This window comes from Leopardus geoffroyi, chromosome C3 (assembly GCF_018350155.1).
Source record: "Leopardus geoffroyi isolate Oge1 chromosome C3, O.geoffroyi_Oge1_pat1.0, whole genome shotgun sequence".
Classification (NCBI taxonomy): domain Eukaryota; kingdom Metazoa; phylum Chordata; class Mammalia; order Carnivora; family Felidae; genus Leopardus; species Leopardus geoffroyi.
This window is the reverse complement of record NC_059338.1, coordinates 25,642,745-25,662,674: the sequence shown is the minus strand read 5'-3', so window position 1 is coordinate 25,662,674 and position 19,930 is coordinate 25,642,745. Positions and strand designations below refer to the sequence as shown.

At 52.3% G+C, this 19,930-nt stretch overlaps 1 protein-coding gene across 6 annotated transcripts in view; it reads left to right on the top strand.

The window, feature by feature from the left end:
- MFSD4A (major facilitator superfamily domain containing 4A) overlaps positions 1-16,084 on the top strand; it is a 31,611-nt gene extending 15,527 nt beyond the window's left edge. For 2 of the 6 annotated variants that reach the window (XM_045456246.1, XM_045456251.1), the window contains exons 4-10: positions 366-534; positions 978-1,093; positions 2,158-2,331; positions 7,649-7,796; positions 11,318-11,388; positions 12,684-12,706; positions 13,864-16,084. In XM_045456246.1, coding sequence (XP_045312202.1) covers positions 366-534; positions 978-1,093; positions 2,158-2,331; positions 7,649-7,796; positions 11,318-11,388; positions 12,684-12,706; positions 13,864-14,062 — 900 coding nt within the window. In that variant the 3' untranslated portion in view covers positions 14,063-16,084. The other 4 variants (XM_045456248.1, XM_045456247.1, XM_045456250.1 and 1 more) reach the window with 4 other exon arrangements.
- The last annotated feature ends 3,846 nt before the right edge of the window (positions 16,085-19,930 follow it).

Sequence of the window (19,930 nt, the reverse complement as noted above, 5' to 3'; positions counted from 1 at the left end):
CCAGCATGAAGGAGTGGGGGGGGGGGGTCCCGCTTCGGCACCGTTCAGAATAAGGACCTTAGAAACAACTTGATCTCTGACATCTCTCCTGTACCAGCGGGGAGGCCTGGTGTGAGTCCAAGATTTGTATGTGACAAGGAGCTGTCTTTAGAAAAACGGATGTGGTTAAGGTTGGACAGTCAATACACCTGGCGGCATTCGCTGGGGATGGCCTTTAGGTGGACACCCTTAGAAAAGAACCGTCTTCTCTCAGGACTGTGCAGACCCGTGCCGGTCGACCCCGTGGTGGTGTGTGCAGGTGAGGCACGGGAAGGGGAGAGCCTGATGGGAACAGGGCTCTTCTGACCCTCTGCCCGCCCCCCCAGCTCCCGGTGCCCATGGCTGTGCTGTTTCTGCTATCCAAAGAGCGGCTGCTGGCCTGCTGCCCTCAGAGGAGGCCCCTGCTCCTGTCCGCAGATGAGCTGGCCCTGGAGACGCAGCCTCCCGAGAAGGAAGACGCCTCCTCACTGCCCCCAAAGTTTCAGCCACACCCAGGTGGGGGCTCTAATGAACTTTCACGCTCACGGCCCCACACCGAGGCTTCCCTAGTGACCCCATCCCCCGGAGGGTGAACGTACATCACAGGCGATGATGGTTGGAAGCAAACCCCGGGCACCCATGGTCCCGTTTGGCAAGACACGGACCAGCCTGGCCGCAGGAGTGGGGCAGGCAGGCTTCTGGCTCCAGCCTGCACTCTGCCTCAGGCTGCCTGTGTGACCTTGGGCAAGTGACTTGATCTCCCTGAGCCTTGCTTCCACCAGGACTGAGGTGGACAGGAGCTGTCCCTGACAGCTGGCTGGAAGTTAGGGAAGGTGGGCGGCAGTAACTGGTCCCCAACCTGCCAGGCTCGCCCATCTGGCAGCCGCTTACCCCGGGGCCTGCAGAGGGGAAGGAGCAGAAGCTGAGAAGACTCAGCCCTGTTCTCACGTCTCGTCCAGGGCACGAGGACCTGTTCGGCTGCTGGCAGAGGAAGAACTTCAAAGGAGCCCCTTACTCCTTCTTCGCCATCCACATCACAGCCGCCCTGGTCCTGTTCATGACCGACGGGATGACGGTGAGCCTGCCCGCCTCCCCGACGCTCAAGCTAGGGGCGGCAGGAGAAAGAGGGGAGCTTCAAGGTGTCCTAGAGGGCTCACCTGTTGTGCAGTCAACTCATACATTTAAACTAAATAAAAGTCCTAGGGGGCGGGGACTGTCTGAAGAATCGTTCGCAGCCCCTGGGTACTATGGTCGTCTGTCCCAGCCAGCTGTTTTTATTCTCCTTAACTCTGTGGGTAGGGACCCCTCTGGTTTGTTACCAAGTGCAAGCTACCCACGTTTCTTGAGAGGCAGAGGTCTGTTCCTCCAGATAGAGGTCATGCCGTGTAAACGCGAGGGCACGCTGCTTCCCGGAACGCGTTCCAAACCTCAGCTTCTCAAGCCATGTTGTAAACAAGCTACAGTCAAGATTTGGGCCCAGCTATTTATTCTACGAGTGACCTCTGTTAATACTGTTTAGTGCCTTTTTCCAGAAATCTCGTAGGATTAGATCGGGATACTTTTGAATGGCCGATGGATTAACCGATTGCCATGCTGGGGCCTCTCCGAAGAGAAGGCCCTAAAACAGGTGACCCAGTGGGAAATACTCGTGACAGTACTGGTTGACTCCCAACTCTCAGTGTGACCTTGGGCGCGTCACTTCTCTCCGCCCCCTCCTCCGTAGAACGAGACGCGACACGTGTGCCCACCTTGTTTTCAGCTGTGGTGCCCTTCCTTCAACAAGAAACCGTCCATGGAATCCTCATAAATGAGACGTGTGGTTGTGCTCTGCTCTGGTGGGGAGGGGGGAGCGGTCCAGACCTCTCGAGACCCCCTGTGGAGACCCGGAGACACCCCTCTCCCTGTGTCCCCAGGCCTGCGCCTCTGGGCCGGTGGAATCTGTAAGCTCTAACTCCCCAGGGTCTGTCCTCTGCTCTGGCCGCGAGTGTTGTGTGATGTTGGCCCTAGGCCCACCTTTGAGCTTCTAGGGGCAGGACCAGTCCTCCCTCAGCCCTCAGCACACCTGCCCCGACCTGGTCTTCCTTCTCTGACGGCTCAGCTGTGCCGCAGGTGTGCTCAGCAGGGCCCGTCTCTCCACAGGGGGAGTACTCAGCCTTTGTATACAGCTATGCAGTGGAGAAGCCGCTGTCTGTGGGCCACAAGGTGGCTGGTTACCTCCCCAGCCTCTTCTGGGGCTTCATCACCCTGGGTCGGCTCATCTCCATTCCCATCTCCTCCAAAGTGAAGCCAGCCACCATGGTGTTCGTCAATGTGGTAAGTGGCCTCCTTCCACTTCTTGGAGACGCAGGAGGACCATCCACTCCTGGCCCTACCACCGCCCCAGGACATTTGCTCGGGACTGGACAGGGAGGGAATGCAGGAGTAGAGGGAGGAGAGCAGGGGGGAGAGAGATGCCGGTGAGGAAGGGGGGAATCCAGAAGGTGGAGCCTATCTGTGTGACCTTGGAAAAATCCCTTTCCCTCTCTGGGCCTCTGATTTTGTACCCATCAGAGAAAGGGGCTGTAGGAGGTGGTTACTGCCATGCGTGGAGCAGATCTCAGCTGACAGTCTGCCAAGAGTACAAGTGAAGCGGGTGCTGGCCTTGGTCCTCCTGTGTGACCTTGACGCCCAGCTGGTCAGAGCCCCGTGGCCAGCGGAGGCCAGGCATCCCCTGGCCTTCAGAAATCACCGTGTCTGGGCTGGAGCCTAGGAATCTGCATTTTGAAACTCTGCCAGATGATTCTCAAGTACCAGGCTGGAATGTAGGATGGTGTTCAGGGAACTGGTCTGCCCAGAAGGCAGGGGTTCCAGGCCCAAGCGATGGGGTCAGACTTTCGACCTGACGTGGGTCCATGTCACTATCTATGACAAAGCGTCCAGATTACAGATTAGGGTCGTCTAGCCCAGCCTCCCTCCAGGGCTCAAATCACCTCTGTAACATCCCCTCCAGGGAGTCCACAGTCTGTTTAATAACCTCCAGTGACTGGGAACTCACTACCTTTCCAGGCAGCCCGATCCACTGCCAGAAAGTACTTCCCTGAGTCAAGTTTCTAGCGGCAAGGGGGTTCGGGAATAATGTTGGGGCTACAGACACCGAAGATCATGAGCCCCAAGAAAAGCCTTTGTATCTGACCTTGTGCTGGTTGATGACTTTTAAGAAAGAAATTACTTTTTTTTTTCAGTTTTTCTTTCTTTCTTTCTTTTTAATTTTTTTTAACGTTTTATTTATTTTTGAGACAGGGAGAAACAGAGCATGAACGGGGGAGGGTCAGAGAGAGAGGGAGGCACAGAATCTGAAACAGGCTCCAGGTTCTGAGCAGTCAGCACAGAGCCCGACGCGGGGCTCGAACTCACGGACAGTGAGATCGTGACCTGAGCCCAAGTCGGACGCTTAACCGACTGAGCCACCCAGGCGCCCCTCTTTATTTATTTTGAGAGAGAGAGAGAGAGTGAGCTCGTGACCCGAGCCAAAGTCAGATGCTCAACCAACAGAGCCACCCATGCCCCTGAAAGAAATTTCTGTTCGACATAGAGGGGAGGCGGTGTGAGCGGAAGCCAAACTCAAGAGGTTGAGGGCCGGACAGGAAGCGGAGGTGTGACCGTTGCAAATGGTCCTGAGCTGGAGGAAGTTTTGTCTGACAGGAGCCTGTTTGGAGGCAGAGGAGAAAAGGAGGGAGGGAGGGGTCCCATTGTCAGAGAGCAGGGCCCCCCCCCACCCGAAGGGAAGAGGGGATGAAGAGCAGTGGAGAAGGGAGTGTCATCCCAGTGAAGAAGAGGGCCAACATGATACTGCCGGGAAGGAGCAAGTCTGCACGAGTCCTGGGGTGCAGAAGGCTCCGGGTACGTGCACTACGGGGGCCTCTGCAGGACCCGAGGGCAGCTGCTTAGACAGAGGAGGGTGGGGCAGGACTCTGAGTTTGGAGGAAGAAAAGCATCTGAAGCACCCACATGACAGGCGCGGATGAGAAAAACTCACCCGGACCGTTGGGTTTTGTTTTTTACTTTTTAAAATTTTTTAACGTTTCTTTATTTTTGAGAGAGACACGCGCGAGAGAGACACAGAGTGCGGGCAGGGGAGGGACAGAGAGAGAGAGAGAGAGACACAGAATCCAAGCAGGCTCCAGGCTCCCAGCTGTCAGCACAGAGCCCGACGCAGGGCTCAAACCCCCAAACAGTGAGATCATGACCTGAGCCTAAGTCGGCCGCTTACCCGCCTGAGCCACCCAGGCGCCCCTGGACTGCTGGGTTCTAAAAGGAAACCTAGATTCCTGGGCCCAACCCAGACCTCACGAACTGGAAGGTCCAGGGGAGGTACCTAGTGATCTGTATATTTAAACAACACCCCAGGGGGTTCATGTCACCAAGCAGATTTGGGAAAACTGTCCTAGAACAAGTGACTCCCAAATACATTAGTGGTGGTTTGAGAAGATACGGATTCCCGGGCCCCTCCCCCGGAGACAGTGACTCGGGGTGTGGAGAGGGGCCTTGGCGCCTGGATTGTTTTCGGACCTTTTCAGGTGCTTTTGGCGGGCACCCTGGCAGGATTACAGGTAAACAGCCGCGAGCAAGTTCCCCTCATGCTGCCGATTCACTCCTCTCGGTTTTAAACTAACAGTCACCCTGCTCTCTGTTCTCCTGGGTCTCGACAACCCCTTCCTGGTGAAGGAACAGGCACTTTGTGCAGGGCCTGTGGGCAAATGCAGGGGTACCAAGTTGTACAAGGCGGGGCTCTGCCTCGGGGAGCTTATGGTTGGCTAGGGGGCTGGGGAAGAAGAGGGGCAGGGGAGGGGAGGGGAGGGGAGGGGAGGGGAGGGGAGGGTGAGCGGGGCGTGCCCTGCAAGGCCGGTCAGCAGGCGCGTGTTTAGCAGGTGAGAAGCAGGTGGGGGGTGGGGGGGAGCCTCACGGAGTGGGAGGAGTGGGAGGAGTGGGAGGAGTGGGAGGAGCGGCTAGTTCGCCCTGGGCATGCGCACTCCGTCTTAGGTCACCCCGGCTAAAATAAGAGGTGTTTTTAAAGCTCGCCCAAGTCTGGAGATTTTCAGGGTGGCTCATCAAGGCCCGCCTGCAAACGTGTGGTGTGTAAAGGTGCTGCCAAGGCAGCAGGAGGGGAGCAAGAGCAGAATCTTCGCCGGCTCTGCCCCCGACATCTAAGTTGAGAGCTGACAACTGAGAAGGTGCCAGCGGTGTGAACGGCAGAGGAGTCGGGGTTCCTGGCTGATGGCACTGCTGGTTGCAAGGCCCAAGGGGGGAGCTAACTGGGTGAGAGCGTGGTGGGGCAGGGTCTGTGGCGGGGAGCAGAGAGGGAACAGGTTGGGGAAGCAGACATGGGCTAGATCCTGGAAGGTCTTGTAAGCCAGGTTAGGGGTTTTATTCCAAGTGGGAGAAAAGCAGGCCTTTAGAAGGTGTTAGGCGGGGAATGGACATGATCTGCTCTGTATTTTATTTTAATTTTTTTTTATGTTTATATTTGAGAGAGAGAGAGAGACAGTGTGTGAGCAGGGGAGGGGCAGAGAGAAACAAAGAATCTGAAGCAGGCTCCAGGCTCCCAGCTGTCAGCACAGAGCCCAACGTGGGTCTCGAACTCACAAGCAGTGAGATCATGACCTGAGCTGAAGTCGGTTGCTTAACCGACTGAGCCACCCAGGCGCCCCTGATCTGCTTTGTATTTTAGTATATGTGCTGCTGAAGCGAGCACAGATCTGCTTTGAAGCACGCTGCCCTGTGCTGTAAGAGCGTGGATAGATCTAGAAGGGAGACAATGAAGAGCCACTCCTATAGTCCAGGCACAAGAGAGTGGTCCGGGATGGGTACGGAGAGGTACAAGGGTGCACAGCGTTTTGGGGGTGGAGTTGACAGGACTTGCCCTTGGCCTGAAGGTGGAAAGAAGGAGGAAACAAGATCAAGGACATACATACCTTCGTGACAGGGCCTGACCACAGGGCGGATGGGGATGCCCTTCACCGATGCGAGGAAGTGTGTTTGCTGGAGGCAAGGCCGGGCTCTGTCTGGACCAGGTTGTCAGTCGTCCAGTGGAGTTCTGGACACAGGTCATGGCCAGAGGGATGGATTTAAGCGGCTGGGCGTAGAGATATTTGAAACCGTGGCGCCGGACCAACAGGGAACACAGACAAAGAGCCAGAAGGGTCTGGGGCCGTGCCAACATTTAAAGATTGAGCAGAGGAGGAAGAAAGAGCAGTGAAGCTGTGGGGCCATTTTCTGTGCCAAAGAAATACATTATACTTGGAACCTTGGATATGTCCGCCTCTCTCGCGTTGGTCCGCCTCTCTCCGTTGTGAAGAGGGTGTCTTCCCCTCAGCCGCCATTTGTGGTACACCCCCCTCCGGGGCAGCAAGTCTTTCGCTAGGTCTCAGGTCTCGGACCAAGAGATCTTGCAGCAGAGACGGAGGGGCTGGTAGAGAAGCGTAAAGGGAGGGGGCTCGCGGGTTGCGATCACTGGCTTGGTTCTTCCAGCTGGAGCAAATCCCCGGGATCTGCCTGTGAGTGTGACCGTCCCTTCCCTCGGCACGCTCAGGTCATCTGTAAAGCGGCCGGGGTGGGGGTGGGGGTGGGGGTGGATGTGGTTTCTTACACACCTTCTAGCCTTCTGCTATGTAATTTTATCTTTCTTTTTTCTGGAAACAGAGGTACTCACCCAGGAGACGCTCACCTGAAAACCATGGTTTTTTATGCAAGATCCTTGTGTCTGGAGACATCAGGGAGGGCACACACACAAACACTAAGACTGATATTTGTCACAAGAGTCACACTTGAGGAGACCCTGCGTTGCCATCATTTTCCTACCACTCTTCCATGTAGCTTTTGTAACCCATTTCGTGGACTAGGAGGCTAGAGAGATCAGGGACTTCAAAGCCCCAGACTTGGTCTTTTGCCTCCAGACCCGGGCTGCCTAAGTTTCCTCCCAGAGGCATTTTGCCTAGAAAGTTTTCAATATTGACATAAAAACCTTTTTAAGGGATTTAGAAAAAGCGGCACTTAACAAAAATATGCCCGTGTGACAGAGACCCTTACTGAACCAGGAAGATCTCTGGTCCCCGAACCCATCACAAGAGTCTCTAACCACAGGCTGGAATTTGCTCATGGGAGTCTGAGCTGAAACCGAGGAACCGGGCCACAGTCACGGACCCTCCGTCTGGGAGGTTTGCCTGGATTCCCAGAGCGTGGGGACCCAGCCACCCACACCCTCCCCAGCCAGCCCCTCCTGCTGCCTGCAAACGCATGGCTTTTAGGGCCAGAAAAGCAGCTCCTCTTCATGAGGAGTGGAGGGCAGAGAGCTGGTGGCGTGGCTGGAATTCCCCGTGCTCCAAGATAAGACCTGAGGGACAGGCAGTACTGCCTCACCAAGCGCTTTTCAAGTGTGTATGGCCCGCCCTCTGCCTAGCGGTCTTGGCGGCTCATCCCCCAGGGGCATCCTTGGCCGAGACCCGGCTGGGGAAGGTGCAGTTCCCACACAGTCCACAGGGAGGCGCCCTGGTCACACAGCGCTGCTCTGGGGTCCGAGAGGAGCTTTCCAAGTCAGGAGCCGGACGCCCAGCTTTTCCCAGTTCCTAATAGCCTCCTTCTCTGCTGTTAAAAGGTGGGCGTGGTGGTGACGTTCCTCGTGCTTCTCGTTTTCTCCTACAACGTCGTCTTCCTGTTCGTGGGGACAGCCAGCCTGGGCCTGTTCCTCAGTAGCACCTTCCCCAGCATGCTGGCCTACACTGAGGACATTCTGCAGTACAAAGGTGGGTGTGCTGGGGCGCAGAGCAAAGAGCGCCCCCCCTTGGCTGGGTGCGGCTTCCTCCCCCGACGCCCCATCTTTTCTGTGGTATTCCAGCCAGATCCCCGCCCTCCTGACTCGGGTGGGAACTTGTTCGCAAAGTTCTGACCCCCGTGGAGTTCCCTGTTCAACAGTATGCCCGTGTCATGTGATTTCAGGCCACTGAGAAGCTGTAAGCTTCTCTTTCCCGTTTTCTTTTCTCCCACGGCAGTGCCTCCTGAGGCACAGCTGGCATTTTGTGAAACACCAGTGTGCTGGAAATCCCAAGTTCAGAGACCAGCAAAGTTGCGCAGGAAAGTTAGGGCATAGGAAGGGGGTTTATAACTTATCAGGAATAGTACCTCCTTGCTCTGCTGTTCTTGCGGCTGTTTTTGGAAGCACGGAGAATTAGAACAGCGGCTCCACACTTGATCGGGGGTTGTCCTGATGGGGTTCTTGGATGCCGGAAACCTCAAATTCTCTGCAGTAATCTCCCTCCCCTGCTGTAGCCTCCCCACCGCGTGTAGCAATGAGCAATGATCCTTTTTTTTTTTTTTTCTTTAAATGGGTTAATTAAAAATAATTCTGTTTGAACATTTAACATTACCCTTAGAAGTAGCTAGAGTGCCCTGGGGTGTCGGAAAACCAACATTGAGGAGGAGTGATTTCTTTAGGGAGGAGTGAGGAAATGGTGTATGGGGGGGGGGGCGGTCTGGAGCAGTTAGAGCCAAAACCAGCGCAGTTATCCCCAGTAACAAGAGACGGCAGGCCTGGATCCGCGAGATCTAAGGATGATCTCCAAACCCCAGTGAGTAGACGAAAGCAGCGAATTAACGTTGGTATCACACATCACGCGGTGGATCCCAGAGTTTTAAGTGGTCAACAAATGTTAGACGACACGGGCATCTGGCCAGCTCAGTCCGCGGAGCATGTGACTCTTGACATCGGGGTCGTGAGTTCGAGCCCCACATGGGGTGTGGAGCCTACTTAAAAATAAGTTCATTAAGTAAGCCAAATGTTGGAGAATAATAATAAGTGGTCACTCAGATCTGCCCTCTTCTCATTTCCCACCATCCCTACCGCAGTTCAGGCCTTTCCCATGACGTGCCTGCTTGGAATATTTCATGGTGCCCCGTTTTTTCCAGTCTCTGATCACCTCCATCGCTGCCTCCGCAGGTCTTGGCCTGTGCCCTTCAGATTTGCCTCCCTCGGTGGCGGTTCTCAGTGTGGTCCCACATTAAAATCACCCAGAGCGCGTATAACACAACCAGAGGCCTGGGCTTTGTTTCCATGACACCTGGCGTAATTGGTCCGGAGCCACTGGGAGGCTCTGAAGTGCAGCCAGGGTGGGACCACTTAGCGGCGGGTCTCCAACCTGCTGCAGAGGGGTCCCCGTGAAACACACAGTCACGGCCTTTGTGTATTCCGGTGGTGCTCTTCTCCTTTCACCAGCCTCCCCTGCCCACCTCTTGTACTCAGGGCCTGCGTCCTGGCCATGCTGAATTACTTGCTAGTCCCTGATGGCACAAAAGCTCTGCTCTGCCTGGAGTGCCCGCTCTACTCCGTCTGGCCCCTTTACCTGCCTGCTCAAGTCCCTCCTTCTCTACCCCTTCCGGAAGTTTCTCTGATTCCCCCTGGAAAGATGTGTCCCTCTCCTTTGTACCTGCCTCTCTTGTTTGACCCTCATGGCTTTTGTACCTATGTTATCTGTGCCCTCTCCTCAGCAATGTGCTCCCTGTGGGCACCAGCAGGGAAGGAGGGCAAGAGCATAGGCTTTGAGGTCATTGGCAGACCTGGATGTGAGTCTTGCCTGCACCCTTTCTGGCCTTGAGACCATTTTCTCAATTTTCTTCCCCTTTCTGAGCCTCAGCTTTCTCATCTGCAAAACGGGGGCACAAATACCTATCTTTAGGATTGTTTGTGCATTTGACGAAATGTAAAACACTTGACTTAGCAGCTTAACTGACTCACAGGTGCTCAAAACATACGTTAACTCTAATTATTCATCTGACTACTCGGTGTTTAGCTTGGTACCTGATGCCCAGAAAGTACTGGAGGGTTTTTGAATGAATGAGTGGAATAGACAGTGGGTGCTACTGGGATTCAGAGAAGGGAGTGACCAGTGTTGAATCCACACAAAGCTTCCTGGAGGAGATGGGACGTGAGCTGGCCCAGGATTTGGAAAGGCAGAAGGAAAAAGGGAAGACATTCCAAGGAAGAGTGGGGCAGGGGCAGTGAACAAAGTGACAGCAAAGGCATAGAGACTAATGTAAACGTGAGCCAGACCAAAAGAGGAACTTGAAGCCTAAAGTAGGGAATGATAATCTCTGTTTTAGTAATCAGTCAGTCAACATTAAGTATCTATCATATGTTGGTCACTGGGCTAATAATAAGCAGTAGTGGACGCCACTGAATACACTTCAGGGCACAGTCCTCTCTCGTGGGCTCGCAGCGCAGAGGGGAAGGCTACCCTGCAAACAGTGGGGTACCTGGGGGAAGGGTGGAGGGCCGCGGGACACGAAGAGCAGCTACCGCAGGGTTAGGGACGGGGGAGATTTCCTGGAGGAAGTCTAAAGGAGAAACTTCAAAGATGAACAGGGGCTCAGCCCACGAAGGGGAGGAGGAAGAGGACCGCTCAGGAGGGAGGGAGGGAACGCAAGCGTCAGAACCCGGCGGTGAGCACGAGTGTGCAGGGCGGGAAGCGAGACCGTCCTCCTGGCGGGAGGGTGGATTGTGAGCAGGTGTGATGGGAGTCTGAGCTCTCAGCAGAGACCAGGCCCTGCAAACCACATGAAAGCATTTGGACTTTATCCTGAAGGCAGCGTTGAAGGGGTTAAGCAGAGAACTGGCAGGGGTTCGGGAGTTCACTGTGTCCAGCACTGTGCTAAGTAGTTACCACTTAGTAAGTGGTGTATCAGATTCACCACACAGCAGCCCTGCGGAGAAGGTGTTGCCATGCCCATTTACAGAAAGGAAACCAAGGCCTAGAGAGGGGGGAGAACTTGCCTGAGGTCACACGGCTGGTAGGTAACACAGTTGGGCTTGGGACCCGAGTCTGACTCTGAAGCTTGGGCTCAGGGGGTCTGTGGCCTGTTGCCAGAGTGAGCGGAGGTGTGGCTGGTCAGTACGATGCCAGGGCAGTGAGGACCCTGGTCTGCCTGGAAGAGAGGGCTGGCCTGAGGAGATCAGGGAATCTTTGCGGAAACGTAGGGGGCAGTCAGATTTGGAAGGACTCCCGAATGCCAGGCTAAGCAATTTGGAAGTTACCCTGAAGACAACCCTGAGTGACTGAAGGTTCTAGAACAGTGAAACTATAATGACAGCAGGACCTAAGCATTCCCAAAGCAAAGTTAAAGACTGAGGTCTGAGAAATCTTAGGAATTCGAACTCGTCCTCTTAGGCAGTCACACCATTTTCCAGGGTCTCCCCAGAAATAGCCGGGATTGTACCAGCTGACTTGTCTCCTTAACTTGCTTTTACTAACCCAAATCCTTCTCTTTTGGTTAGGCTGTGCGACCACGGTGCTGGTGACAGGGGCAGGAATTGGCGAGATGGTTCTCCAGATGCTGGTTGGTTCGGTATGTGGGAGACCCTAGGGGCAGGGGACAGCATTTGGGGAGCCCCCCTCCAAGCAGGTGGGAAGATGTAGCCAGCCACCTTCTGAACCCAAGCTGTCCCTCCCCTGGGGGTCCCACACAGCAGGCAGGGCCCCCCTCTGTTACCTGTTTCTGCTTCCGCATGTGAGACCTGGAGATGTGAAGGGAGGTGCGGTACGGTCCAAAGCAAACACAAGTCATGTCTGGGAGCGGGGCCAGCGGGGCCCTGTGGGAATGTCACTCAGCTCCCAGAGCCTGGGATGGGATTGAGTGGCGGGCGGGAGCTCTTTTCCCGCCCCTTCTCAACCTACCGCCCCCACCCCAGCTCCGCTAGCCTCTGGCCACCCTACACAGGGCCCAGCTTTCCTGCCCATGTCCTGCCCTCATCAAGGGCCAGCCCTCCCACGTCTCTTCATACGTACCCGTCCTCCCGGGTGCACCAGGAAAAAAAATACATCTGCCTTTGTTTGAAGCTTCTAGCGCCGTTGTTACGCCCCCTTTTACAAAGGAGGATATTGAAACTCAGATAAATGAGCAACTTGCCCTCGGTCAGTCATACTTCTAATAAGTGACAGGATGTTCAAACCTAGGTCTTTGGGTCTCCCAGATGCCCCTAATCCCAACCCTCCTTTCCTGATCTTGTGCCCTGCCGGGAGGAGAGCTACACCTCCTGATAACACTCCGCATGGAAATGACGTGAGGTCTGGGGTTTGCTTCAGTGTGATCTAGTGCAGGGGACAGTGGAGGGGCACGGAGGTGCTAATTGCTAGTCGGGTGACGGGCCCAGGGGAACTCCATAAGCTCCTTTGGCCTGTGTTTTAAATTTTCCATGATAGAGAGACATAGGTCTACACACATCCTCTGCAGAGTTCTGGTTCGGCCCTGTGGGTATAGACACGGTCTGACCAGAGTTTTAAGGAAGATGGAGAGATTTGCAGAAGCTTCCAGATACAGAGCGAAAAGGGACCGCAGGGGTCACGAGCAGGATTTCTGCCTCCTCCAGACACATAACCTCGAAACGAGGCCAAGACGTCCCTCCTACTCACCACCCTGCCCGTCGGTGTGACGGGCCTCAACCTGACTGCGGAGCCCGCCGGGGGTCGGGGAAAGCTGCTTCCTCCAGTGCGCCTTCCTGTGAGGCTCTGACGGCCTGCGTCTCTGTGTTTTCCCCTCTGGCAGATTTTCCAGGCCCAGGGCAGCTATAGCTTCCTGGTCTGTGGCGTGATCTTTGGTTGCTTGGCTTTTACCTTCTATGTCTTGCTCCTGTTTTTCCACAGGATGCACTCTGGACTCTCATCAGGTAAGGAAAGAATCTGTTGCTACACAAGAGGAGGAAAACAAAGTGAGGCGAGGCTGTGGGAGATGCTGTAGATCGTAGCACGCCACAAATACTGTTCTGTTCCAAGTAAAATGCGAGGAAGTGTTTATTTTTCTACAGCTTCCTTTTCCCCTCTTCCTGCTTTGCCATGCGATTGTCCGCACTGGACTCTTAGGGCAGGAGGGAATGGGATAGGCTGACTCATGGTTTCTCCATCAGGAGAGGGGCACGGATCGTGAACTTGGCTTCCTGCATCCCACCATGCCGTGGGACCACGGGCCAGGATTCCCTTTCCAGCCCGTGTGGGGCCCTGAAAGGCGGCCTCTGCCTCCTTGGCTGGAACACGGCCCAGAGGCCTAATTGGCCATCTCTTTGCAGTTTGGGATTTTGACTCTAGTCCCGATTTCTTTTTCAAAAGAGGTCCTTCAGGCCAAGTGGCAAAGAAAAGCTCCTTTGGGGCAGAGACACCTCCTAAGAATAGTCTCATTCCTGGAGACCCAAGGCAGGGGGTGTCCCGAGGCTATTTTCATGTCCCTGAGCCTCCCAGCCTTTCTGCCCGGAGATCTCAGAGTCCCAGGTACTGTATCAGCTGTGCACGTAGCCAGTTCTTAAGAGAAGGGGCCCAAGCGGAGCCCTCATCCTCTCCATAAAAGCAACATGATCACCAAAAAATTGAAGGAATGGGTGCAATCCAATCTCTCAGATGACCACTCAGTTTAAAGCCCAGGAGAGCAATCCCGCCACCACCCCCCCCCCCACACCCCGGTCAGCACTAACTGTAGCCCCACTTTTCCAAGGTGGCCGGTACCAGCTGGTGTCTAGCCTAGCACTCAGCATGGAGCCTTCATTTAGGCCACACATTCGAGAACTATTTGGTGAATATCCAATGAGTAACACCCAATGAGTTCCCTATTGGTGGGAGACCAAAAGAAACCTATATTCCCTGAGCCCCAGACGCGAGTCTCAACGAACTCCCTCCACCAACAGTTTGCCAGAACCAGTAAGTCTGACTTTCTGCTTGTTCTCCCTTATGGAGCCATAGGATGGGAAAAGCAAAAGCCCGGGGAAGCTCTCGGAATGAATAATTGCCGCAGCTAATCAGAGCTGCTGACGCATGCTACCTGTTTTTTCTGTTGTAGTTCCTACCCAGGACAAAGCACTGGGAATGGAAAGCCCAGAGTGCTACCAGAGGTAAAACTGGGGGAAGGGGGCAGGCGAAGACGGCCGGCCTCTCGAGCACCAGCACAGACCAAAGTGTTCAAGAAATTGGGGGTCGCCCTGGAGGCGATCTCTCCACGCCTTGGCTCGGATCTTTTCCACAAATACTTGGTTAGGTAGAAGAAATTGAACGGACTGGGAAAATCATTAGCAGTTTACTGGATGGATATTCAAGTTACCTTCCTCTCCCCCGGTTCGGACCTTTGGTAAGAGGTGTCCAGGATACCCCGATGGGAAGGAAGAAGACAGCCACGTGCTTCACTCCATTGGCCACCGACCACCTCCTGCATGGACCATCCCCTGGGTTTGAATATCACTTTTCGTTGAAGTTTGAAAGAACAGGTTGAAATTGTAAAGTTCGATGATCACTGCTTGCTGTAGATATATTTGAAATCAGTCAAAACAAACCCCAAGTTAGTTCCCGGCATGCTCAAATGATTTATGTGCTTTTTACTTTTTGGTAAGCCACGGTCCCTCAAATTCCCGTTGCTGATATCCGTAGTTCGTTTAAAATCTAAAACATCGAAAGGAAAAGTCGAATCTTGCTACCTTTGGGACACTAATTCAGTGGTATGCTGGGCTGGCTCGTACTAGCTGATAAAAGCTGGTCGTTAACATTTCCTTTTGAGAGCTAGTTGTTAAAACTCGGCCAGTATTAAACATGAGATTTTATAGAAAGTGAACAATTCCGTTAAAGACAAGGGAAAGAACCACTCAAAACTCATCACTTCCTTGAAGGTATCTAAGCGTATTGTACCTGTACAGGGGAAGTAGGATACGGAGGTGTGGCTCTGTCCATCTCTTCCCAGATGCGCTTTCAGTGGTAACGTGTCTGGTGGCCCGAGATCAGCCACGTGGGAGGATTCACCCCATAGAAACTGGCAGAGGCTACACATCCTCCCCTTTCTCTTCCCCCCCGGAGAGCCAGTTGTTAAACATCTACCTGCAAGTACCCCACTGCTGACGATCAGTGCTAACGGGCTCAGAAGCCGTCTGGGAGAATGGGACGAAGGTTCCGGTTTTCTTTTACTTGACCGCGCTTACGCGAAGTGTAGGCACAGCACTAAGAAATTCTCAAAAATACCTGATTTAAACTTTACATCTTTTGTCAAGGAAAACAGCTCTTTGTACCACGTCAGGTGGGTTTCCTTAACAAAAAGCTGGGACTGCCGAGCGATGCGGGGGGAGCAGCACACCGAAAGCAGTGTGGAGGAGGGGGCTCTCCCGACCGAGCAGATCCCCTAGTAACCGAGAGGGCACAGAGCCTGCCACTTGGAAAGGGTGAGACCACGGAGACGTCTGTAAGTAGTAAAATGGCCGTGACGGTGACCGTACGTGCGCTTACCTGCAGCTTCTCTGCGTTATGTACAAACGTGCATGCGTGGCTATAAAAAGGGGATCGAGGTTCTCTGTAGCCCGAGCCACGGGCCCCACACTGAGCAGCGTACCCCAGATCGGTGGCCTTGTCATGTCAGCCGGCTGCGTCTGCCAGCATATCCTGTGTGGTGACGGGGCCCTGGCCGGAGAGTGGGCGCTGGCCTCGCTTTCTAGCTGTGCGGCCCTGGGCGGGTCCCTCACTGATGGTCTTCCAGCCTTGCTTGTTCTTGTTAAATCGAAGTGACATTTCTAAAAGAACTTACCCTACCTCAAAGGAATTCTGAAAGAATGAAGTGGCTTTGTTTAAAGCAATTATTGTATGCCTGACCTAGAAACTGCTTCATAAATGCGAGCAATTTTTATTTTTAAAACCTCTTCATAAGCAGATTCGAAATTGTTCGTATGTTTGGTACATAATTATTGTTAAGTCAAACAGATCTAAATTCTTTTGAAGGCTGATGGTCTAAGGGTGTAGTTTTAACTATGCCTGTAAATACTTAAAAATAGCTGATGGCTGCTGGACTTCAATGTGCAATCTAACTGGAGTGACTGACCTGGACAAAAAGAAAGTAGCTGTATTTTTCTTGTGGTTTTTCAAAACAAACAAACAAACAAACAAAAAAACCCCGCATCCTTTTTATACAGATTTACAAAGAAGGATCAATGGCTTTATCTAAGATGATCATGATTAATTTGAGAATATAGAAAACGAGATTGAAGCAAATCTAAGTGTACCTTTCCTGAAATAAAATATTTTAAATTTAACAAGTGTGTTATCCATTATGGACGATCGAGCCTTTTATATGCAGCTCAGAAACAAATGACCAGATATTTTCCAAAGAGAGGTCTCTCTTAAACTGTAGGTTCACATGGCTGATATTTTTTTTTTCAACGTTTATTTATTTTTTGGGGGACAGAGAGAGAGCATGAACGGGGGAGGGGCAGAGAGAGAGGGAGACACAGAATCAGAAACAGGCTCCAGGCTCTGAGCCATCAGCCCAGAGCCCGACACGGGGCTCGAACTCACGGACCGCGAGATCGTGACCTGGCTGAAGTCGGACGCTTAACCGACTGCGCCACCCAGGCGCCCCACACATGGCTGATATTTTAGAAGAAACAAAACTGTTAGACTGAGAATCACTATTTCCCTCGTTCACATAATCAGAATAAGGGAAGGCAGAGGTTTTGAAACCCCACTTCAAAATCAGTTCCACAGCAAGTGGGGCTTTTTACCTGATCTCCTTTGAAGAGTGTGACATTTCAGAGTGCAACGGGATCACCCTGTTCCCAGATGTCCGTCTGCTGCTTGGAGGCAGGAATCTAATCCATCTGTACGCCAGATTCACTGAAGGAAGACAGACTGACCGAGCGGTCTTTCAGAGGATTGATTCATTTATTCGTTTTTAAAAGATTTAGGGGGTGCCCGGCTGGCTCAGTCGGGAAGCACATGTGACTCTTAATCTCCGGGTTGTAAGTTTGAGCCCCACGCTGGGTGCAGAGATTAAGAATAAAATCTTTAGCAAAAAAAAAAAAAAAAAGATTTATTGGGCCACCTGTTATGTCCAAAGCACTGATTAGGTGCGGAGAGTCGGCAGAGAATGAGATAGAAGCATCTGCCTCAGATTACACTGCAGTTGAAGACAGAAAGACAGGAAAGGACCACGCCGGGAGATGAAGGATACTTGAGTGCCACAGAGGAACATAAAGCAGGGGAGTGGGAAGAGGGATTGGCAACAGATGCTCCTGGAAGCCTTCGTAAGGAGGTGCTGTCTGTGCTGGCACTAGATGACGGGCGGGAGCAGTGACTCCAAGTCCCAGGGAAGGCTCGTAGGAGGCAGGGGAAGGGGTGAGTGCACAGGCATCGGCCAGCATTCGTGTGCCGTCCCTGAGAGGCAGCAAGCTGGCCAGTGAGGCTTAAATGCAGTGAGCAAGGTGGTGACAGGAGCGGGAAGCAGGCGGGAGTGGCAGCGAGGGGCCAGATCCTACTTGCCATGGCGGGAGCACGGATTCTGTTGTTTTTATGTGAAATCGTTGGGAGTTGCGAGCAGGCAGGGCACGTGGTCTCATTTACACTTCTAAAAGTAATACTCTGCTTGTTGTGAGAAGAAACTGGGGGTCCGGAATGAAACCGGGACACCGGCGAGGGCACCACTGCCTAAACTACGCAAGAGACGTTGGTGGCTTAGACAATGTTGGTAGCATCCGAAGTAGTGAACGCGATTGGATTCAAGCTCTATTTCGAAAGTCAAATGGATAGAATTTGCTGCTGGAGTGGGTATGTATGGCTGTGAGAAAAACAGGAATCTAGGATGACCCCAAGGCACTGACTTGAGTTACCGGCTAGATGACGAGGCCAGTGAACACTGGAGGATGAAGGAGGTGCTCCACAATTGTCTTGCACATGTTCGTTTTATGATGGTATCTCGGATGTAAAGAAGGCTAGTAAGTATAAATGCACAGAGCTTCAATGTCAAGCCCAAAGATATAAATTTCATGGTCACATACCTATAGAGCTTAAAGCTGTGGGACTGAAGACGACCACCTAGAGAGAGAACATATGACTAGAAGGTTGAGCCCTGGGGTTCTTCAACACTTAGTGGTTTAAAAAATATATATATGGTCCAGCAGAGCAAATGAGAGAAGCCACGGAAGGAGGAGGAAGTTCAGGAGAGACTGTGGTTTCCTGGAAGGCACCATGAAGACTAAGTATCTCAAGGAGGAGGAAGTAACCAAAGCTGCCAGGAATTCTGATGAGGACTGAACATCGACCACTGGACTGGGCAACATGGAAGGTGGCCTTGACAAGAGTGGGGTTTCTGTCAATGATGCTTTGAAAAGCACATGGGAATCATAACATCGACTGTGACGTTTCAACAACCTCCTCGACACCAACGCTTTCCGTCTGGCAGAAATGATCTTTCCTGTTTGATTTTTCATCACACACTGTCCTCTTAAAGTTATCCCGAAGGAAGTCACTTTCATGAACTCCAGTTACAGGGCATATTCCTCTTTTTTTTTTTAAGTTTTATTTAATCTCTGCACCCAAAGTGGGGCTTGAACTCACAATCCCAAGATCAAGGGTCACGCTCCTCTGACTGAGCCAGCCAGGCACCCACAGGGCATATTCCGGTAAGTGCAGTGCTTTATAGTGACAAACCAGTGTGAGAGCTTTTTTTTTTTTTTTTTTTTAAGTTTATTTTTGAGAGAGAGAGAGAGAGAGAGAATGAGAACGAGCAGGGGAGGGACAGAGAGAGAGGGAGACAGAGGATCCAAAATGGGCTCCACCCTGACAGCAGAGAGCCTGACATGGGGCTCAAACTCACAAACTGAGGTCATGTCCTGAGCCAAAGGCAGATGCTTAACCGACTGAGCCACCCAGGTGCCCCAAAAGCTTACAACTGTTAATGATTATCTCCAACCTGGTAATGCAAGCTCTGGGAAATTACTCAATGTTAGGGCATTAGTTTGTCATCAGATGCATCTATAAATCACAGAAAGTGATTGCAAAATGGACATTATGCCTCTCAAGGGAATGTGTCAACAGCCAGAAAGGTTAGAAAATGGTGGATCGAACAGGCTTTTTTACTGAAGGATTTCTTAGAGATTTAATATTCTAATATGCATCTTGAATCTCCAAGAGGTGGTGACCCCATTTCCCAAACGTATTCGACCTCCTGGGACTACGGTTTTAGATAATATTATTTTGACGACAGCAGTTTAGGAGGATCCGGCCGTCGTCCTAAGTGGTTACTACCCAAACACGCTGAACATGGTTTACCCACCATCTGAAGTGAAGCTTCATTGCCCCCCACGGAACCCTTACTCCATCTCATTATCTCCCCCTGGAGACAAGAGACCGCCCTCTGTGACGTAATTTGTGCCATCTAGTAACCCCACTTTCCCCCATGTGTATTATATCAACTCAGCTCGGAAAGGGCCCAATTTCATTAACTTAAAGAACTCAAGTCTCCAGTGTCTTATGTCAAGAAACAATGCCTAGAGCAGAAACAAGCAAAATATGGTGCTCACAAGGGCTAGAATGAAAGAATCTAAGTTTCTTAAAGTTAAAAAAAAACAAACAGGGGCGCCTGGGTGGCGCAGTCGGTTAAGCGTCCGACTTCAGCCAGGTCACGATCTCGCGGTCCGTGAGTTCGAGCCCCGCGTCAGGCTCTGGGCTGATGGCTCAGAGCCTGGAGCCTGTTTCCGATTCTGTGTCTCCCTCTCTCTCTGCCCCTCCCCCGTTCATGCTCTGTCTCTCTCTGTCCCAAAAAAATAAATAAACGTTGAAAAAAAAAAATAAAAAAATAAAAAAATAAAAAAAAGAGAAAAAAAAAAACAAAAAAAAAACAAACAGAAGTGAAATTTTCACACGGGGAGTAGTTTTTCTAGCCCGTCAGTTCTCAATTCCTTTTTATGGCAACAATCATTTTACAATCTCCCGTTTCCAGCACCTATATCCCAACTCAGGCTTTAAATATTTTATTTTTTTTATTTTTATTTTTAAAAATTTTTTTAATGTTTATTTCTGAGACAGAGAGAGACAGAGCATGAGCAGGGGAGGGGCAGAGAGAGAGAGGGAGACACAGAATCAGAAGCAGGCTCCAGGCTCTG